Source organism: Eublepharis macularius, chromosome 2, assembly GCF_028583425.1.
Source record: "Eublepharis macularius isolate TG4126 chromosome 2, MPM_Emac_v1.0, whole genome shotgun sequence".
In the NCBI taxonomy this organism is placed as follows: domain Eukaryota; kingdom Metazoa; phylum Chordata; class Lepidosauria; order Squamata; family Eublepharidae; genus Eublepharis; species Eublepharis macularius.
The window spans coordinates 141736897-141752959 of NC_072791.1; the positions used below are offsets into that span (position 1 = coordinate 141736897).

Below are 16063 nucleotides of genomic sequence, written 5' to 3' on the forward strand. Positions count from 1 at the left end.
TCCAAGGTTGAACAGAGGCTGAGAGAAAAGGTTGTTGAGAGCCTCTGAGCAATGTATGCTTTGGTTGGGGATGGAGCCAATTATATTTAACATTATAAAGCAGATATGGCCTCGGAGGAAATCTGTGTCTAAAGGGATTAGGATAGAGAGGGGTATTATCCAAACACCAAGTTGTCACCTTACCATTTTGATCTTTTTGAGTGCTTCATTCATGGTGGACAAAAAAGGTCTGTCTCCTCAAAGGGAAGGTCTTCTACCCTCATTCTATGGGGAGTTCTGAGCCATGCATGTGCATGAGTTACAATCTCAGAGGCCATAGCCCTGGAACAGCAGTCCCCAATATGTCTGGTGGTATTAATTTGTAGTTTGAAGAGCCATAAAGGTTCTCCTTGGAGAATTTTAGCTAGCCTTTGTTTATCATCTGGGATTAAGTTTAAGTATGGTCCAAGCTTTTCCCATAAGAAAAGCTGATATCAGGCCATAATGGCCTTACAATTGCCAATTCTAAAGTTAAATGCTGAGGAAGCATAAATTTTTATGCCTAGTATGTCTCGCTTCCTGCCCCTTTTGTCTATCGGAGCTGAACAGCCTGTACTTTTTGCAGGCCCTTGCCTTGCAGGTTCTCGGTGACAATAGAATTGGCAGGAGGGTGAGTAAACAGAAAACCTGATCCGTCCTGTTTCATCTTATACACATTGTCCAACTTCTTAGACGTTGCCAGAGCCAGGACCAGCCTGGACCATATGTCTTTCATCACATCTAGCATGCCTTGCATGGTTGGAAATGCCACTGGTTCAGCCATTTCCGAGTGGATGATCTTAAAGACTGGATCTGAAGAGGTCAGAGCAAAGCAGGTCACCTCAGTTTCAAGGGATCAAACCACGTGGACTAACTGTTCTATATATAAGCGGAGAGCCTCACTTGGGGATACAGCAGAGTCCTCCATTAGAAACTCTGGTGGAGAAGGCTCTGAAGCAATAACCAAACCAACATCGGAATCATCATCTGATTGTGTAGTTGGATTCAAGAAGGAGGGAGTTGCTTGCCCTGCCTTTTAGAGCAGCGCCTAGGGGAAAAGTGCGCAAAAAGGCTAGGTGAGCATATCGCACCTTTAGCAGCTTTGGAATCTCTGTGGGTTGCCTGTGCATGTGCAGTACTAATGTGAGACTGCACAGAAGGCACAATGATGAACCAAGGGAAATAGGGGTGTGCTCTGTCTCACAACCCCTGTTTTCAGCAGGAACCCCCCTGCGTATGCTCAGTAGAGGCAGAATGCCCCTTACAGATTTTAATGCGGGACTGAAGAGAAGAACGATGACAAACCCCTTGTTTTTAAAATTAAAGTTAAGCACTTACTTCCCTTGGACATCAATATAGTTTTCTGCTGCACTGATCAATGTTTGTGCAGCTTCTTGATTAAGGATCCCAGTGTTGTATTGCTTCTGATAACTGGCCTGTATTTTGAAAAATAAAATAATTTCAAAATAAACAGCATGATAAACACAAATAAACAATTCTGTTCATCTGTGCAACATACCCGCCAGACCCCTGTATACATTTCTTGGGGCTGGTTTTCTCTCCGACATTCTCATGCTGTCTCTCTCACACACTATTCATATCTGAGTATCTGAACTGGCTTAACAGAAAAACATCATTTCTAAAGTTAGATTTGGCAGCTATGCCACAAAGGTGGGGTATGGATGGACTCTATCCCTAGCACAATGCCAACCACCTTTTGAGCATACAGCTTGACCAATAGCTGTAGTCATAGGTGTAAACTACAGGGGGCTGAAGGGCTCAAGCTCCCCCGGATTTGGCTGGGGGGAGCTGAGCCCCCTCAGGCAACTAGTGAACTACAGGGAGACTGAGGGGCTCAAGCCCCCCTGGATTTGGCTGAGGGGGGCAACCCGTGACAAACTCATATGAGGGACTCAATTACAATGGCAGATGAAGCACAGGACTGTCCACCCTTCCTGTTGTATCATATTACAATTTCCATTATTCTTTGGGGCTTTGTTCCTGTTTTTGCTCGTATGTGTTAGTGTGTTTATTAAGAATTTATATTTAAAAAAGGTTTATATAAACAATTTACAAATAAATGTTACAGAAGAATTGAGACTGACAGAAGATATATGATTTTGAAAATCAGGCTCCTGGAAGACAAGATTTACACACTAGCAACATTATATGCACCAAACAATGCAAGAGAAATTTTTTATGAAAATGTTTTCTAATCCAGTATTTAGATTTTCAAGAAGATAATGATCTTCGGAGACATGAATGGGGTAATGGATCTTAAAAAAAGATAGGTGAAAAAACCCAACGGCAAACTTCCCAAAAATGTGTTTAATTATATGGAAATGTTACTACTGGAAGATGTTTGAAGGATTAAAAATCGGAATGCCGGACACTGTACTTTATTTTCTGACAGACAACAAATACATTCAAGGATTGATATGTGCTGGATATAAAAAATTTGAGCTATTTATATTGTTTATTATATGTTTACTCTATCATTTCTTTTTCTTTTGATGTAATTATAATTGTGCTATTGTTTTTATTTTATTTTCTCTGTTCTGCTTATATTTATAAAAATCAATTTTATATAAAAAAATTTATACACTGCCTTAAAATACCTATTGCTATGGCCCACATTAAGTATCTTAGTCTTAACCCTGGCTGGCTCCACCCACTTTCAATGTAGCAACAGTCAGATTGCAAGGCCTCTGTTGGACATAATTGCAACATAATTGCTTGGATCCAATTTACATCTGGAAAACAAAACAATGGCCCATGGACTGGAAATGATCAGTCTACATTACAATTCCCAAAAAAGGGGATGCCAAAGAGTGCAACTATCAGACTATCGTGTTAATTTCCCATGCAAGCAAAATGATGTTCAAAATTCTAAAGCAAAGACTCTTACCATATATGGAATGAGAAATGCCAGATGTTCAAGCTGGATTCAGAAAAGGAAGAGGCACCAGATATCACATTGCAAGTTTATGATGGCTAATGGAACATACCAGGGAATTTCAGAAGAAAATCAGCTTATGTTTTATAGATTACAGCAAAGCTTTTGTCTGTGTGGATCATGAAAAGCTATGGAGAGTGTTAAAAGAAATGGGGGTGCCACAGCATCTGATTGTTTTGATGCACAACCTGTAATCTGGACAAGAAGCTACTGTCAGGATAGAATATGGGGAAACAGAATGTTTTCCAATTGGCAAAGGTGTCAGACAAGGATGCATATTATCTCCCTACCTGTTCAACCTCTATGCAGAGTATATCATAAGAAAAGCTGGATTTGATCTAGAATAAGGTGGAATGAAAATTGGTGGATCATTAACAATTTGAGATATGCAGATGACACCACATTACTGGCAGAAAATAGTGAAGACTTGAAACGACTACTGATGAAGATTAAAGGAGAAAGCACCAAAGTAGGATTACAACTGAACATCAAGAAAACAAAAGTAATGAATTTCCGGGAAGACGCTGGGCTGAAAAGAAGGAGCTCTTATCAGCTCCTGGACTCTCCACTTTCCAGGGGCATTATCTATTATTCTTTATGCAGTTTGTTAACAGCTTGAACTGAGTAAGCAGAGAATCTTAGGATAGCTATAAGCTCGGCTCCCGCACTGTTTATTTTTCTTTCCATCTATTTCCACTTCTCTCTCCACCTCCCACCTTCACCAAGAAGACAATTCTCTAAGAAATAATTAATGTGCTACTAGATCAAAACACTACAAGACTAAAAGAGAACAATTTGCAATACAGAGTCACAATCGTCCTCACCCCTCCCCCTTGCTACCTCTTTCCTGCTGACCATGCTTCATGGGAGGGGGTGGCTGAGACAGAGAAAATTATTTTGAGGAGATAAAGAAATGTGTATAGAAGAGACCAGAAGATATGAAATGTTGCATTTAAATTAAAGGTCTCCATAATCAGCAGGATTGGACTGTATGTTGTAACTGCGTCACTCTGCTTTTCTTGCTGCTCCTCCATTTTGCAATTACAACTGGCTAAACTGAACTGTGTGCTGTTACAGGAAAAAAAGACAAAAAAGACATTGAATTTGGCTGTGTTCCTTTTTGGGAAAAATTTTCCCCTTTTGGGTGTATGAGCCAAACTGGGCACTCCTCTTTCTATCTCTATGCTTCTCTTTTCTTGCTTTAACTCCCCCTTTTTATTGGGGGAAAAAAAGAAGAGCTGTTGGATATTATGGAGTGAAGAATTTGTGTTTATTATATGGTCTTGGCTGCCATCTAGTGGATAACATAATTTTTACAGCTAGTCACTGAATGATGATTAACACAGCCAAAGAGAATAGAAATATTTATAGGAGTGCGTAACAATTTAATCTTCTAATCGAAATACTAATGGTTTAATTGATGAGTCTTATATATTTACATATATAAGATATTTGGATTAATAATATTAATAATCTAATATTGATTTCCATTAATCTGCTTTTTCATTCTCCCTTTCCTCTCCCTCCTTTTTATACTTAGCATTTCTACTCTTTTTCTATAATGTTCTAATTTCTTACTACTTCTAGGTCATACTGATATTCTTCTTGCTCGTTCTTAATTAACATCTTTTCCTTGCCCTTTTTATTTTTGTCAAAGTCTTGAAGATTAATCTGGATAAGTCCACAAGTTGTATGTCAAAGTTCCTCTGAGATATATATGAGAAATCTTTATGAAATATTTTTAGAAAGAAGATCAAAGAGGCTGCAGAAAATGACCAGCAGGAAAAACGAAAGAGAAAAAAGAGGAGGATAGTGAGGATGAATCTGATTCTCAAGATCTTATGGATAAAATTCAACAGAATCTAGTGATCCACTCTCGAACCATTACATCTCAAGTAGAGGATCTGCTTAAAAAATCAAAGGAACATACTCAACAAAATATTAAATTAGAAGGTTAGAATATATATGAGAAGATAAAGAAAGACAGCTCTGAAGCAAGAATTTACAGTGGGACTGGGAGAAGTTCAAAAAACAGTACAGAAGAACACACAGAATATTGAGGTAGTCAAAGATCAATACAAAACTCTCAAACTGAATCAAGAGGTTTTAACTCAACAATTGGAATTAGATCAAAAGATAGAAACTCTTGAAGTACAAAGAAGAATTAAAAATGTACAATTTCGATTTGTGCCCAAAGATTTGGGGGGAAAAGATTTGGAGGAGGAATTCAGAGGGTTATTGCAAGATTACTTCAAGACTGAGGAAGATGGCTTAGGGATAGATCAAATATACAAGATTTACTCGAGATTTGGGGCAAGATTGAAAAAACCACGTGATATATTGGTTAAATTTACACACAAGAAAACCAGAGACCTGATTTTGAAGAAACAAAGAGAGAATCCGCTTAAAGTTTTGGGGGCAGAAATACAAGTCTTTCAAGATCTCCCACAAAGCCTGTTGAAGAAAAGAGGAGCATATTTCTATAAGTTAACAGGAGAGGCCCACTCTGGGTCTCAAAAAGTAACACTTGTACTAAGGAGAGAATATGTCAGGTTAATATGAGCATTGTGGTTATAACATACAGATAATCATGGCATGACTGAACATAGACGTGACAGCTACTCTGTTAAGGACCAGTTTCTGGTCCTTTAAATAGGGAAAAAGTGAGTCTCTATTTTATTTTAATTTTCAGATACGTTATTGTTGGAAATAGCAATGTCTGGTGTACAACAGCAGCAAGAAGGAAGAAGAACCTTCCATACAGGGGGAAGCAAGGATCACTTAGGACAGTGAGAGCAGCACCTCTCTTGTTTCCTGGGGGTCATTTCCTTGTCTTGTCTCCTATTGGGCTAAACAGGGCAATATCCTGCTTCTTCTCTCTCCTGCCACACTTCTTCTCTCTCTCTCTCTGCAAGATGTAGTCAGATAGCAAGGAATCTCTCTCTCCTCTTTACTCTCAAGTATGTAATTTCCTCAAATAAAACTTTTTGCCTCTTTAATCAGCACAGCGTAATTCCACTGCATTATTTGAACTCATCCATCATCCAGTTTCTGGTCCTTTAAATAGGGAAAAAGTGAGTCTCTATTTTATTTTAATTTTCAGATACGTTATCATTACATTCTATTTTGGAAATGGAACGCTAGGAAAGAGTAGGCCCTATGTTTCCTTGTTGAAATAGCTTTGTTTGCTTGCTTGCTTGGGTGTGGGAGAACAGTTAATTTTTTCATGATAGTGTGGGGGGTGGGCTGGTTCAGCCACTCTTAAGATCCTCTTTCAATTTCCATTTCATTTTTAAATAGAGAGGTAGAATGTATTCCAGAAAAGGACAATTCCAAAAATGGCAGCCTGAGTGCTGTCCCTCTGAAACAATGAAAAAGCCCATCTGCATGAACAAGATCGGGGTGGGGGTGGGGGATGCAGATAAGAGGCCTTTTAAAAATTTCCTTTTGGCCTGTGTGCATCCCAGAGAGAACATTGGCAAAGAATGTGCACTAAATTATGTGATTTTGTTAAGAATGTCTTCTGAATATCTGTGTTTTTAAGGTGGAGTTTTTAAGCAGGATGCTAAGAATGCAAGGTATTTAAAATCCTAGGTAGTGTAACTATGAGTTTTCTTTGGGGTCATGACTAGCACTGGTCTGAATTGCCTCTAAATGTGCTTGTACTCACTTATAGGATATGATTTTGTAATGAGAAGATGGAGATTGCTACTACTCTGAACTCTACATTACTCAGAAATCGAGTGCACAGCAACTGTTTTTTATTCTGCCCTGGTTCAGACGTCAACCACACATTTACCAAATGAAGGCATCTGCGATGTCGCAATTTAGTAAATTTCAGTACTAAGTCACCCTTATGAATAAAGCAGAATCAAGACTCCTGTAAATGAACGTCCAGGAAAACTTAAAAAATGTTCCCCTACAGGTTTTTCTGTATTGCCTTTCTTAGTGTCAAATTTGTGACCATTAGTTTGTCCTATACACGATATGTATTTTTGTAGATCTTAAATTGACTATCCTAAAAGTGAATTTCAAAAACAGGACACAGCAAGAGATCACTGGTAGCACCAGGGTTTTTTTCTGCCGGAATGTTCCGGAACACTGTTCTGGCAGTACTTAAAACTGCCCCTCTGCTCCTGGCAGTTTCAGCAGTTTTGGGCCCAATTCTGCTTGGAACAGGCTGCTGCGGGGCAGGGAAACACTCCAGCACCTGGAAGCAGCTTGATCCTGACTGTTTTGAGCCTGAATTGGGCTGAAATGGGCCCAAAATGGCCAAAATGGGCCTGGATCAGGCCCCAAATGGCCAGGATAAGGTCTCTGCCATGTGAGGGAGCATTCCCCCACCTGGCAGCAGCCTTATCCTGGCTGTTTCGGCCCCAAATGGGGCCCCAAATGGCAGAAAGGGGTCCAAAATGGCAAAACAGGCCGGAAATGGCCAGGATCAGGCCCAAAACAGCCAGGATTAGGCCTCTGCTGGGCGGGCAGCTCGATCCTGGCCATTTAGGGCCTGAATTGGGCCAAAAATGGCCGAAAGGGGCCAAAATGGCCAAAAGATTTCTTTTACATAATTCTCCTCTGCTGACTAAACACAGTGTTGGAGTCTTAGGAGTGCACTGTTAAAAGAATAAAGCACTAATAGAATAAAAAATGCTAACTATTTGAGCATTTAAGAGACGCATCCTGGTTTCTTCCATTATGTCAGCAATTTGTTGAGGACTTCTCTCCGTTGAAATAACATGATCACAGTCCGGACATCTAAGTGTTCCAGTCATCTGGGAAACTTCTTTAGATACCTGTGTAAAGAAATAGAAACAACCACACAAAATGTGGACATAGTATAAAGTTAAGCACCTTTACATCTCATCAATTACAAAAGAAGAGCCAATAGTAAGACTTTAACTTTCACTTTATCATGTTCCATGTTACACAGGCAACAAAAGCAAGTACCATAGCTAAAAACAAAAGTTACCACTTAAAAAAATTAACAAACACAAGTTGTTAACAGAAATGCCTACTGGATTCATTCAAAAAGGATTCATTTCATCTGAACTTCTGTACCCACTCCCTTCTACATATAGACATAGCGATCTTCACAGCCTAATGGTTAATTCTCCCATGTAGTCTAATGCATACTTTTATTTTGTTATATAATTTATACTCGACATTTTGAAAATGAAGAGCACGTCTAAAGATCATGTGATCTTGTACACTATAAAATGGATCAGAACATTGGATTCTCACTGGAGCAGAAAAAAAAACATTTGAGTAGTTTACAGTTATGGTAATTATCTTCTGAGAGTTTGGGGACTATATTTTAACAACTTACATATTGTCCAATAAAGTAGTTGCATTTCTTGAAAATATGACTGTTCTTCTTGAGACCTGGAAATATTGTGAATTTGTATACTGATATCTTACATATGATGTCAACGATAATAAATATTTGACGGTAAAATATATTCTATGGTTTTATTTATGAGCCCTTTTTAACCATTAGTGTGTGTGTGTATTTTTGTTTAATGTTAAGACAACATTAACTCAACAAAGGCCACCCATTTTTCTCTAGATTTAAAGATATAGTTGGCTAATCCCCCTGTTCGGTTGTTTTGTTATCTAAAACATAGTATTTGGCCTTATATTTTTCACTAACTTTATCTTTAGGCTATGTCTTGGACTTGTTTCCATGAAAAAGGAGGCCCACTGATTTACTGGTGGGCAAGGTTGCAGCTGGGAGCCAATGTTAGGGCAGAGGCAATGAGCTGTGATGGGCATGGAAAGAGGAGTGCAGGTGTGGCCAGGCTCCTCCCCTGCAGCCTGTGTGAGCACCACTATTCCTTCGGGTGGCAGTGGAGATGATAGACCATTTGGGTGAGTGGACTGGGGGGAGGACCAACAGCCAGTCCATGGGGGTGGGGTGGGGCACAGGAGGCATAACAGGTCCACACAGATATGGTAGTCAAGGAGAAGCAGTTGCCACTCAGAAAAAAATTGATACTGCTATAGTGCAGGGAAAAGGAGCCAGCCAAAACTGGCAAGTTCTCAGTGGGAGTGAAAACATAATAGATCCACACAGATATGGTACTCACGGAGCAGCAGTTGCTACTCAGAAAAAAACTGAGACTACTGCTATAATGCAAGAAAAAGAAGCTGGCCAAAAATGGCAAGGTCGTCAGTGGGAGTGAAAACATAACAGATCCACACCAGATTAATGAACACAGTGAAGTAGGCCTGATGGGGCCAAACAAAGTGGATTAGCAAGAGCAATCCCCAATGACAGGGGTCCTTGGCAGCAAAGAAGCAAACAAAAGGACAGGCCTTGGACTACCACCAGTGTGTGGCAAGGCCAAGTAGCCCATGCCTCCAATCACAGTATGTAGGAGATGGTGCCAATTAGTTGAGGAAATCATAATTGCAATGCATTGCAATGATGTGGAGCATTTGCAGTAAAACAAAAGACAAAAAAGGTAAGGTATGTCTAGTACTCTTGGTGAAAGTAGTAGCAGTATGACAAAGTCATTTTTCAGAAAACCAGGAGCCACCTTGAAACACACCCTCATAGCAGGGACCCCACATCACAAGAGCTGCCCCTGAGATGGCACTAACAGTCAGAGTCACAGTATGACAAGAGTACCTCGGGTAGAACAGAGCACTTAAAGCACAAGAATGATGCACATCCGCTCTGTCTAGGAAAGAAGAAAACAAATTTTGGTATCCCTGGAAGTGTGAAACTTAAATTGAAGACCACATTCTGCTAAGGTGTCACATACAGGTATATAAGAACACAGAAGTGTTATTGTGAAAGTGAAGACATTGGACAATCTTAGTAAATGTGGATTGACTAAGACTGAAAAGGCAAATGAAATGCTTTTTCAGCTAGTAGGATAAAAAAGACAGTTGTCCTGGAAAGGGTCAGTAACCAAGCATCAACAGAGCAGGAAAAACAACTATATTGCAGCCTCAAGTGGGATACTCTAGTTGTCACACAACATCCAAGATGCTGGAATGCTGCCAGTAGCAGTCTGCATGCCCAATGGCAGAGGGAATCTCTGAAGTAAGGGTGAGAGATGTATGAATAAGATAGCCAAGCACAATTGTAAAGACTACAATACGCAAAACTAGATGACTTGGACCTAAAATAGGCTTTTCCATCTGTCCTCCCTTAACAAGTAAGGAGCGCTAAAAAATAACACTCTTCCCCTTTTTCCCCCTATCTCAGGGGGAATGGTGAACTGAGTACTTCAATTAATAGGAAGACAGGCAATCTCCCCTGAGAGGAGAGGTGGGAGAGGCCTTGTATCTTTTGAGCCAGCAAAGTGACACAGATATGAAAAAGAATTGTAGAAAATTTGTGAGTTGTAGCCAAGGCAGCAGATCACTGATTTTGAAGCTTCTCTTGTAGAGTAAATCACCAATGAGGAGAGATAAATGAATGTGAAGAATTCATAAGCGAGCCTGTTCCTCCCCACAGTGTTGTCCATCTGGACTGAAGAATTCGGTCTCTGTGTGAAGTCACAGTAACAGCCACTACTTAAAAAAAAAAAAAAACTAGGGCAGTCTAAACCACTGGTCCAGATTAAAGGAATAGACTTGTTTCATACATTCCAGTTATAGGCTGTGAAATACATATATATCTGAAGGAGTCAGCTAAACTCACAAAAGCTCATATCAAATAAATGTTAGTTCTTTGAGAGCCACTGGGTTTTTATCATATTATATAAAGAGGCATCTGCTTTTGGAAATGCTTAATAGACTTAATTTATAACACTTTGGTCAATACCCTTTATGCCCCAGAATGGGGTTAAAACATGTGTCATGCTCCCTTCAAAGGGGATGGTGAAAGGATCATAATGACCTGTTGATTAGCAGCTTAAAGGAAAAATTGCAGCAGGGGAATTCTGCTTCCCACATAGGCTAACAGTTTACAGCATTCACAATCTACACACAATCTACACACAATCTACAGTGACTGAATCAGAAATGAAGTGCTCCCTCATGTGCTGGCCATCAACAATAACAATTATATAAAAAATAAAAAGACAATTATAAATCACGTGGACTAGTGTGTTACTTCACACACTAGCTATTTGTTAAGAAAGAGGGGGGGAAACCCAACCCTTAAAAACTAACTCAACAGAAGCCAAAGAACACTAAGCTAGTAGCTTAGATATAAAGATTACAATAAGCAAAATTTTAATTTGCAGCTATAAAATAAAATATTTTTACACTGGTGCACTTTCGAGGGTGAATTCTAGCAAATGTAAAAAAAAAAATTAAAAATCACTACTTAACCTAATTAACTTTTATAGTAACAAAATCCTCCACAATACATTTCCCCGTAACCCTTTAACACTATACCCCTCTTCCCTCCACCAAATCTTATTAGTAACAGCTCAAAGTTATAAAACTGTAGAAATTTTTATAAGGGAAAAAAATAAACAATTATAGTTCACTTGGACTAGTGTGTTACTGCACACACTAGCTTTTTCATAAAAAACCAACCCTTAGGAACTACCAACCCAACAGGAGCCACACTGAAGAAGCCACCCTAGGCTCCCCCCACCTGGAAAAATAAGATGAACATTAACATGCAGAGAATTTCTACCTCAACTGTTGACTAAACTCAGAAACACATTCCCACATTAAGCTTAATTCTTTTTTGTTGTTCTTAATTAGTTGTCCAGAATAGGGATTTTACTCCCTTTTTGAGGAGAAGGTGTTGGAAATTTTCTTTTTTGGCTGTACTTGCTGACATCCATTGGAGTCTCCAAATGCAAGCTCTGCAACAATTGTTCAGCCTCATCTAAATTTGAAGCAATCAGTTGTTTTCTATTATGAATGACACAGTTTAATAAAGTTGCTTCATCTGTAACTAATGTTAGCTCTTTGCAAGGCTGATGTAACTGATTTTAACTCCTTCCTTTTGGATAGCACTTCACCAGGTAAATCAGGAAAGATGTAAACTGGCTTTTCATTGAAAAGAAGTGGGCTTTTGACTCTGGTCACATCCATTAGTTGGTTGTGTATTTTGTGGTCTACAATCTCCACAACGATATCTCTTGGAAGATTTCTCTTTTTGGCAGCTTGCTCAGATCCCAATCGAAAAGCCTTAGTGATGGTTAGCTCTGCATCGTTAGGTAAATTGAGCAGTTCAGAGAACCATTTGGTTAGCATTGTGATTAAGTTATCGTTAGTAGATTGTAACTCTTCTACGCCTCTTATCTTCAAATTGTTTCGTCGTGCAGCCACTTCAAGATTAATTAGCCTCATTTGATGAGAGTCAGAAGTGTCTTGGAGCTCACAAATATCCCCCCTGCGACATAAGCGCCAAATCCAAGGCGTTTTCAACCTTCGTATTTGTTTTAGTGAGCTCTAGCTTAATGTCTGCCAACTGCATTGAAAGGGGCTGTATTAAAGCCGACATTTGTTTTAAGAGTGACTGTTCAAGCTGTGCTATTTGTTTAGGTAAGAGCAAAAGCTGTTTATTTACCTCTGCACTAGCTTCCAGCATTCCCTCAGCCATGTTTGTTTTGCTTTCCACGCTGCGGCTTTTTTGCACTTCAGAGTCTGCTCCTTCAAAAAGGTTTTGCAAGCACTTGCTTTTGTCGGCAATTTTTTCTTCATCAGCCCTGCTTTTTCGTAGCCTCCTCAAACTTTAAGCTTTAAAAAGCTTTATTTACATGTTTCCAGGTGGGGGAGAGCTGGAGCTCCTTCAATGTGCATCCAATTTGCACAGATCGATGCCACGCCCCACCCCCCGGACTTTACATCTTTGTCTAACAAGATCAGAGACATAAATAACAGACATTGGTTCATAGTTAGTGATATTAAGAGTTGTGAGGAGCCCCCTTCAGTTGGCTTCAGATGCACAAGAAATCTGAAGGACATCATGGTACATTCAGATATCAGGAGCAACTGACGAGATAATTATCCCATCGGCTTTCACAGATGTGGCCATTACTGCGTTTGTTCTCTGGCATTGACTAGGACCAGAGTCCCCATCCCTGGCACCAACATTACTATTGGTCTTAAGGATTTGGTTACATGTCAAACTCATGGAGTTGCACATCTGATCATATGCAAGTGCAACCTCTTTTATGTAGGAAGCACGGTCAGGTTGCTGAAGGTTAGATTATTAGAATACATGTCTCGATTCAGGAATGGCAATTTGGAAGCACCTCTGGTGGAACACTTCCTATGGTTAAAACACAGGGAGGATGACTTTAAGTTTATGGTTTTGTACTCAGACCAGCATGTCCCCTCCCGGTTATTACAGAAAACCCTCTTACAAAGGGAGTGTTTCTGGATACATCATTTAGGATCTTTGAAACCAAATGGGTTAAATCTTGAAATCAATTTGTCTTGCTTTCTGTAGTTTCATATGGATGATTGTGTATTAGCCAAATGAGAGCACGGTCACTTTAGCTATATTAAAACATGGTCACTTTAAATCTATCGTGTTTTCCATTTAAGGTGATTGCCAATTAGGGTTTTAAAAGATGGGCGTCTGGGTTTGACCGGCACTTTGCTGCCGCCTTGACTGTTACTTTTCCATTTACTTTGTCTTGGTTGACTGATTCATGTTTTGACTATTGTGCTATTTTGGTGAGTACTACTGAGGGATTGATTGAGGCTTGGAGAACCTTAAAAGATGAATGTAGTTCTGTTTATTTATATGTGATTGATTATATGACCACAGGTAACACTTTTTTCTGCCCCTGAGGAGGTGCTTTGCACAAAACAACTGGCAACAGCCGTCCCTAGTTGTTGGGCGGGGGAGTGGTTGTGCTCCTTGAAGTGTTCCAGTATTATACCCGCACAAAGAGGAAGGAGAGAAGAGTTACCATCATGTGCACTGTGGAATTCTACATACCGATTAATTGAACTTACCTGGTTACTCACCTTGTGGACTTGTTCTTGTGGAGACCAATTATTCGATGGACTTCACCGGTTGGACTAATATTGTGTACCTTGGAGCGGCTTGCCTGTTTCTTGATACCTATTTGTTTACTTTGATAATGACTATGGATTTAATGTTATGTTATGATACACGTGTTTGATGGTTGTGTAGACTTGCTTGTATGTATTTATAGAGCTTTATTACAGGTTTGACTTTGTATCTTTCCCCTCCATTTGCAGCTATTCTACCTTTTCCCTTTACTTTTCATTGGAGGTTCCTCTCCTTTGTTTGGTATCCAGAAAAACAGCCAGCAGCCTGGGTATCTGGGTAGCTGCCTGCAGCTGCACAGTACAGCCCAGGAGTGCAGCTAGCAGCCTAGGTGACCTTATGTGGCAGCACGGCTCTGTTCAGGAGCAACTAGCAGCCTGGATAGCTTCCTGCGGCTGTTCAATGCCACCCAGGAGTGGTGCCTGGAAGTGGGGGACGGCATGATGACATCACTTCCCACAGTGACATTATCACACCATTCAGGGAGCCTGTTTTGCACTGCATGTAGACCGGACCTACTTCTTCCTAGGGTCTGGTATTAGTCCAGACCTCACCTGGCAACCTACTGACAGCAGCCAATTTAATGAGAGTTTGTGTGACAAGGACTTCTTGCCCTGGGACACAATTCCTGAATAGAAAGATAAGACAACCCGTAAAAAGATGGGTGTGGAGTTTATCTAAACCCTACCCATCAACCCCAATAGAGACTAAAAGTAGCTACATCATTTTATTCCTTTACATCCCATTCACACAACAATCCTGCAAAGCAGGCCAGGCTGAGAGAAAGCAAAAGGCCCAAGATCACAGGCAAGTCTTTCCAGCAGAATGACATTTGAATCTGGATTTCCCAGATGCCATACCAATGATTGAACCACTACATTAAACTGGCTCTTGTTAGAAATGGTGTCATACAGGAATGACCCCAGAGACAGGATGAAAACAATTGAAACAAGAACTGTCTCCTAGCAGTGGCATTTGTAATGCTGTGGAATTATGTTAGTCCCAAAATACTATAATCTAAAGTAGTTCCAGCCCAGGTTTAACTTGTTTGTGTAAATTGTGTAGGACTGATAAGGAAGACCTCCGCTAGGCTTAAGGTTCTTTTTGAGTTTGTTTCTGCTGAATAAAGTTACTCTGTGTTGACTAAAAGAGACCCTCTGCACATTCCTAAATGTCTGCTGAATAATTCTGCAATGAGACTGAGAACCATGGTGATGTCATCACGGCACTGCCGGAGCACATGTGTGCTTTGCGCACGCGCGAGGATTTGAAACAGCCCGGGAGAAGGTAAGTGCCAGGTCCCAAACCTCCTGGCGGGAGGATAGAGGGACCTGGCAACCCTAATCAGGCATGCAATCAGGCAGGCACAAAGCCACAGCCTTGGCAAAAGAGCAATTATGAGGAGGTTCTGACAGGCCAAACCTCTGGACTTCGCCTTTGGTAACCAAAGTTACCAGGGAAGCAATAAGACGGGCATGAAGCCACAGCCTTGGAGAAAAAGCCGTTGTGAGGAGGCTTTGATGGGCCACACCTCTGGACTTATCCTTTGATAACCAAGGATGCCAGGGAGGGAGCAGGTGCCTTTAATCAGGGTGGTGTTTTCAAGCATCTTAAAGAGGCCTTTCTTGAGCCATAACAATGAAAAACAGAAACTCTTTTTCTCTAAATGTAGTTTTAGTCTTCACTAGAATCGATGGTTAAAAATGTTTGAGAAATAATTCTCTGCAGCCTCACAAATGAAGTGAGGGAAAAGCAGAGAACAGCAATGAAGATCCTCTCTCCAAGGTGGCAAAAAGAACTGAGGGAATAGCACCCCTCCTCCTGGTCATGTGATGATGTTTTTGGTAGGAAAGTGCCAAAGGGAGGAGGGGCCCTCCTCGTCTTCTAGAAAGCTCCAGAAATCTTCTCCATGGCTGGCCTGCATGTGTGCAGTCCCAATGTGAGACTGCACAGAAGCCACAAAGATGATTTAACAGTTGTCAGTAATATATGACTACAGTGGTCATATGACATGACTACAGTGGTCCAAGCAATGGTCACCTCTAGGTTGGATTACTGTAACGCGCTCTACGCTGGGCTTCCCATGGGCCTGATCCGGCGGTTACAGCTGGTACAGAATGCAGCAGCGCGGGTCATTGCTGGAG

The 16063-nt window shown here is 40.5% G+C and overlaps 1 protein-coding gene across 1 annotated transcript in view; it reads right to left on the reverse strand.

Annotated features, from left to right (window-relative positions):
- Positions 1 to 16063, reverse strand: part of LOC129323476 (sodium/hydrogen exchanger 10-like) — a 430138-nt gene that overhangs the window by 208781 nt on the left and 205294 nt on the right. Inside the window, exons 11-12 of the mRNA XM_054970016.1 lie at positions 7630 to 7767; positions 1357 to 1454 (exon numbers count right to left, since the gene is read on the reverse strand). Coding sequence (XP_054825991.1) covers positions 1357 to 1454; positions 7630 to 7767 — 236 coding nt within the window. The remainder of the gene's footprint in view (positions 1 to 1356; positions 1455 to 7629; positions 7768 to 16063) is intronic.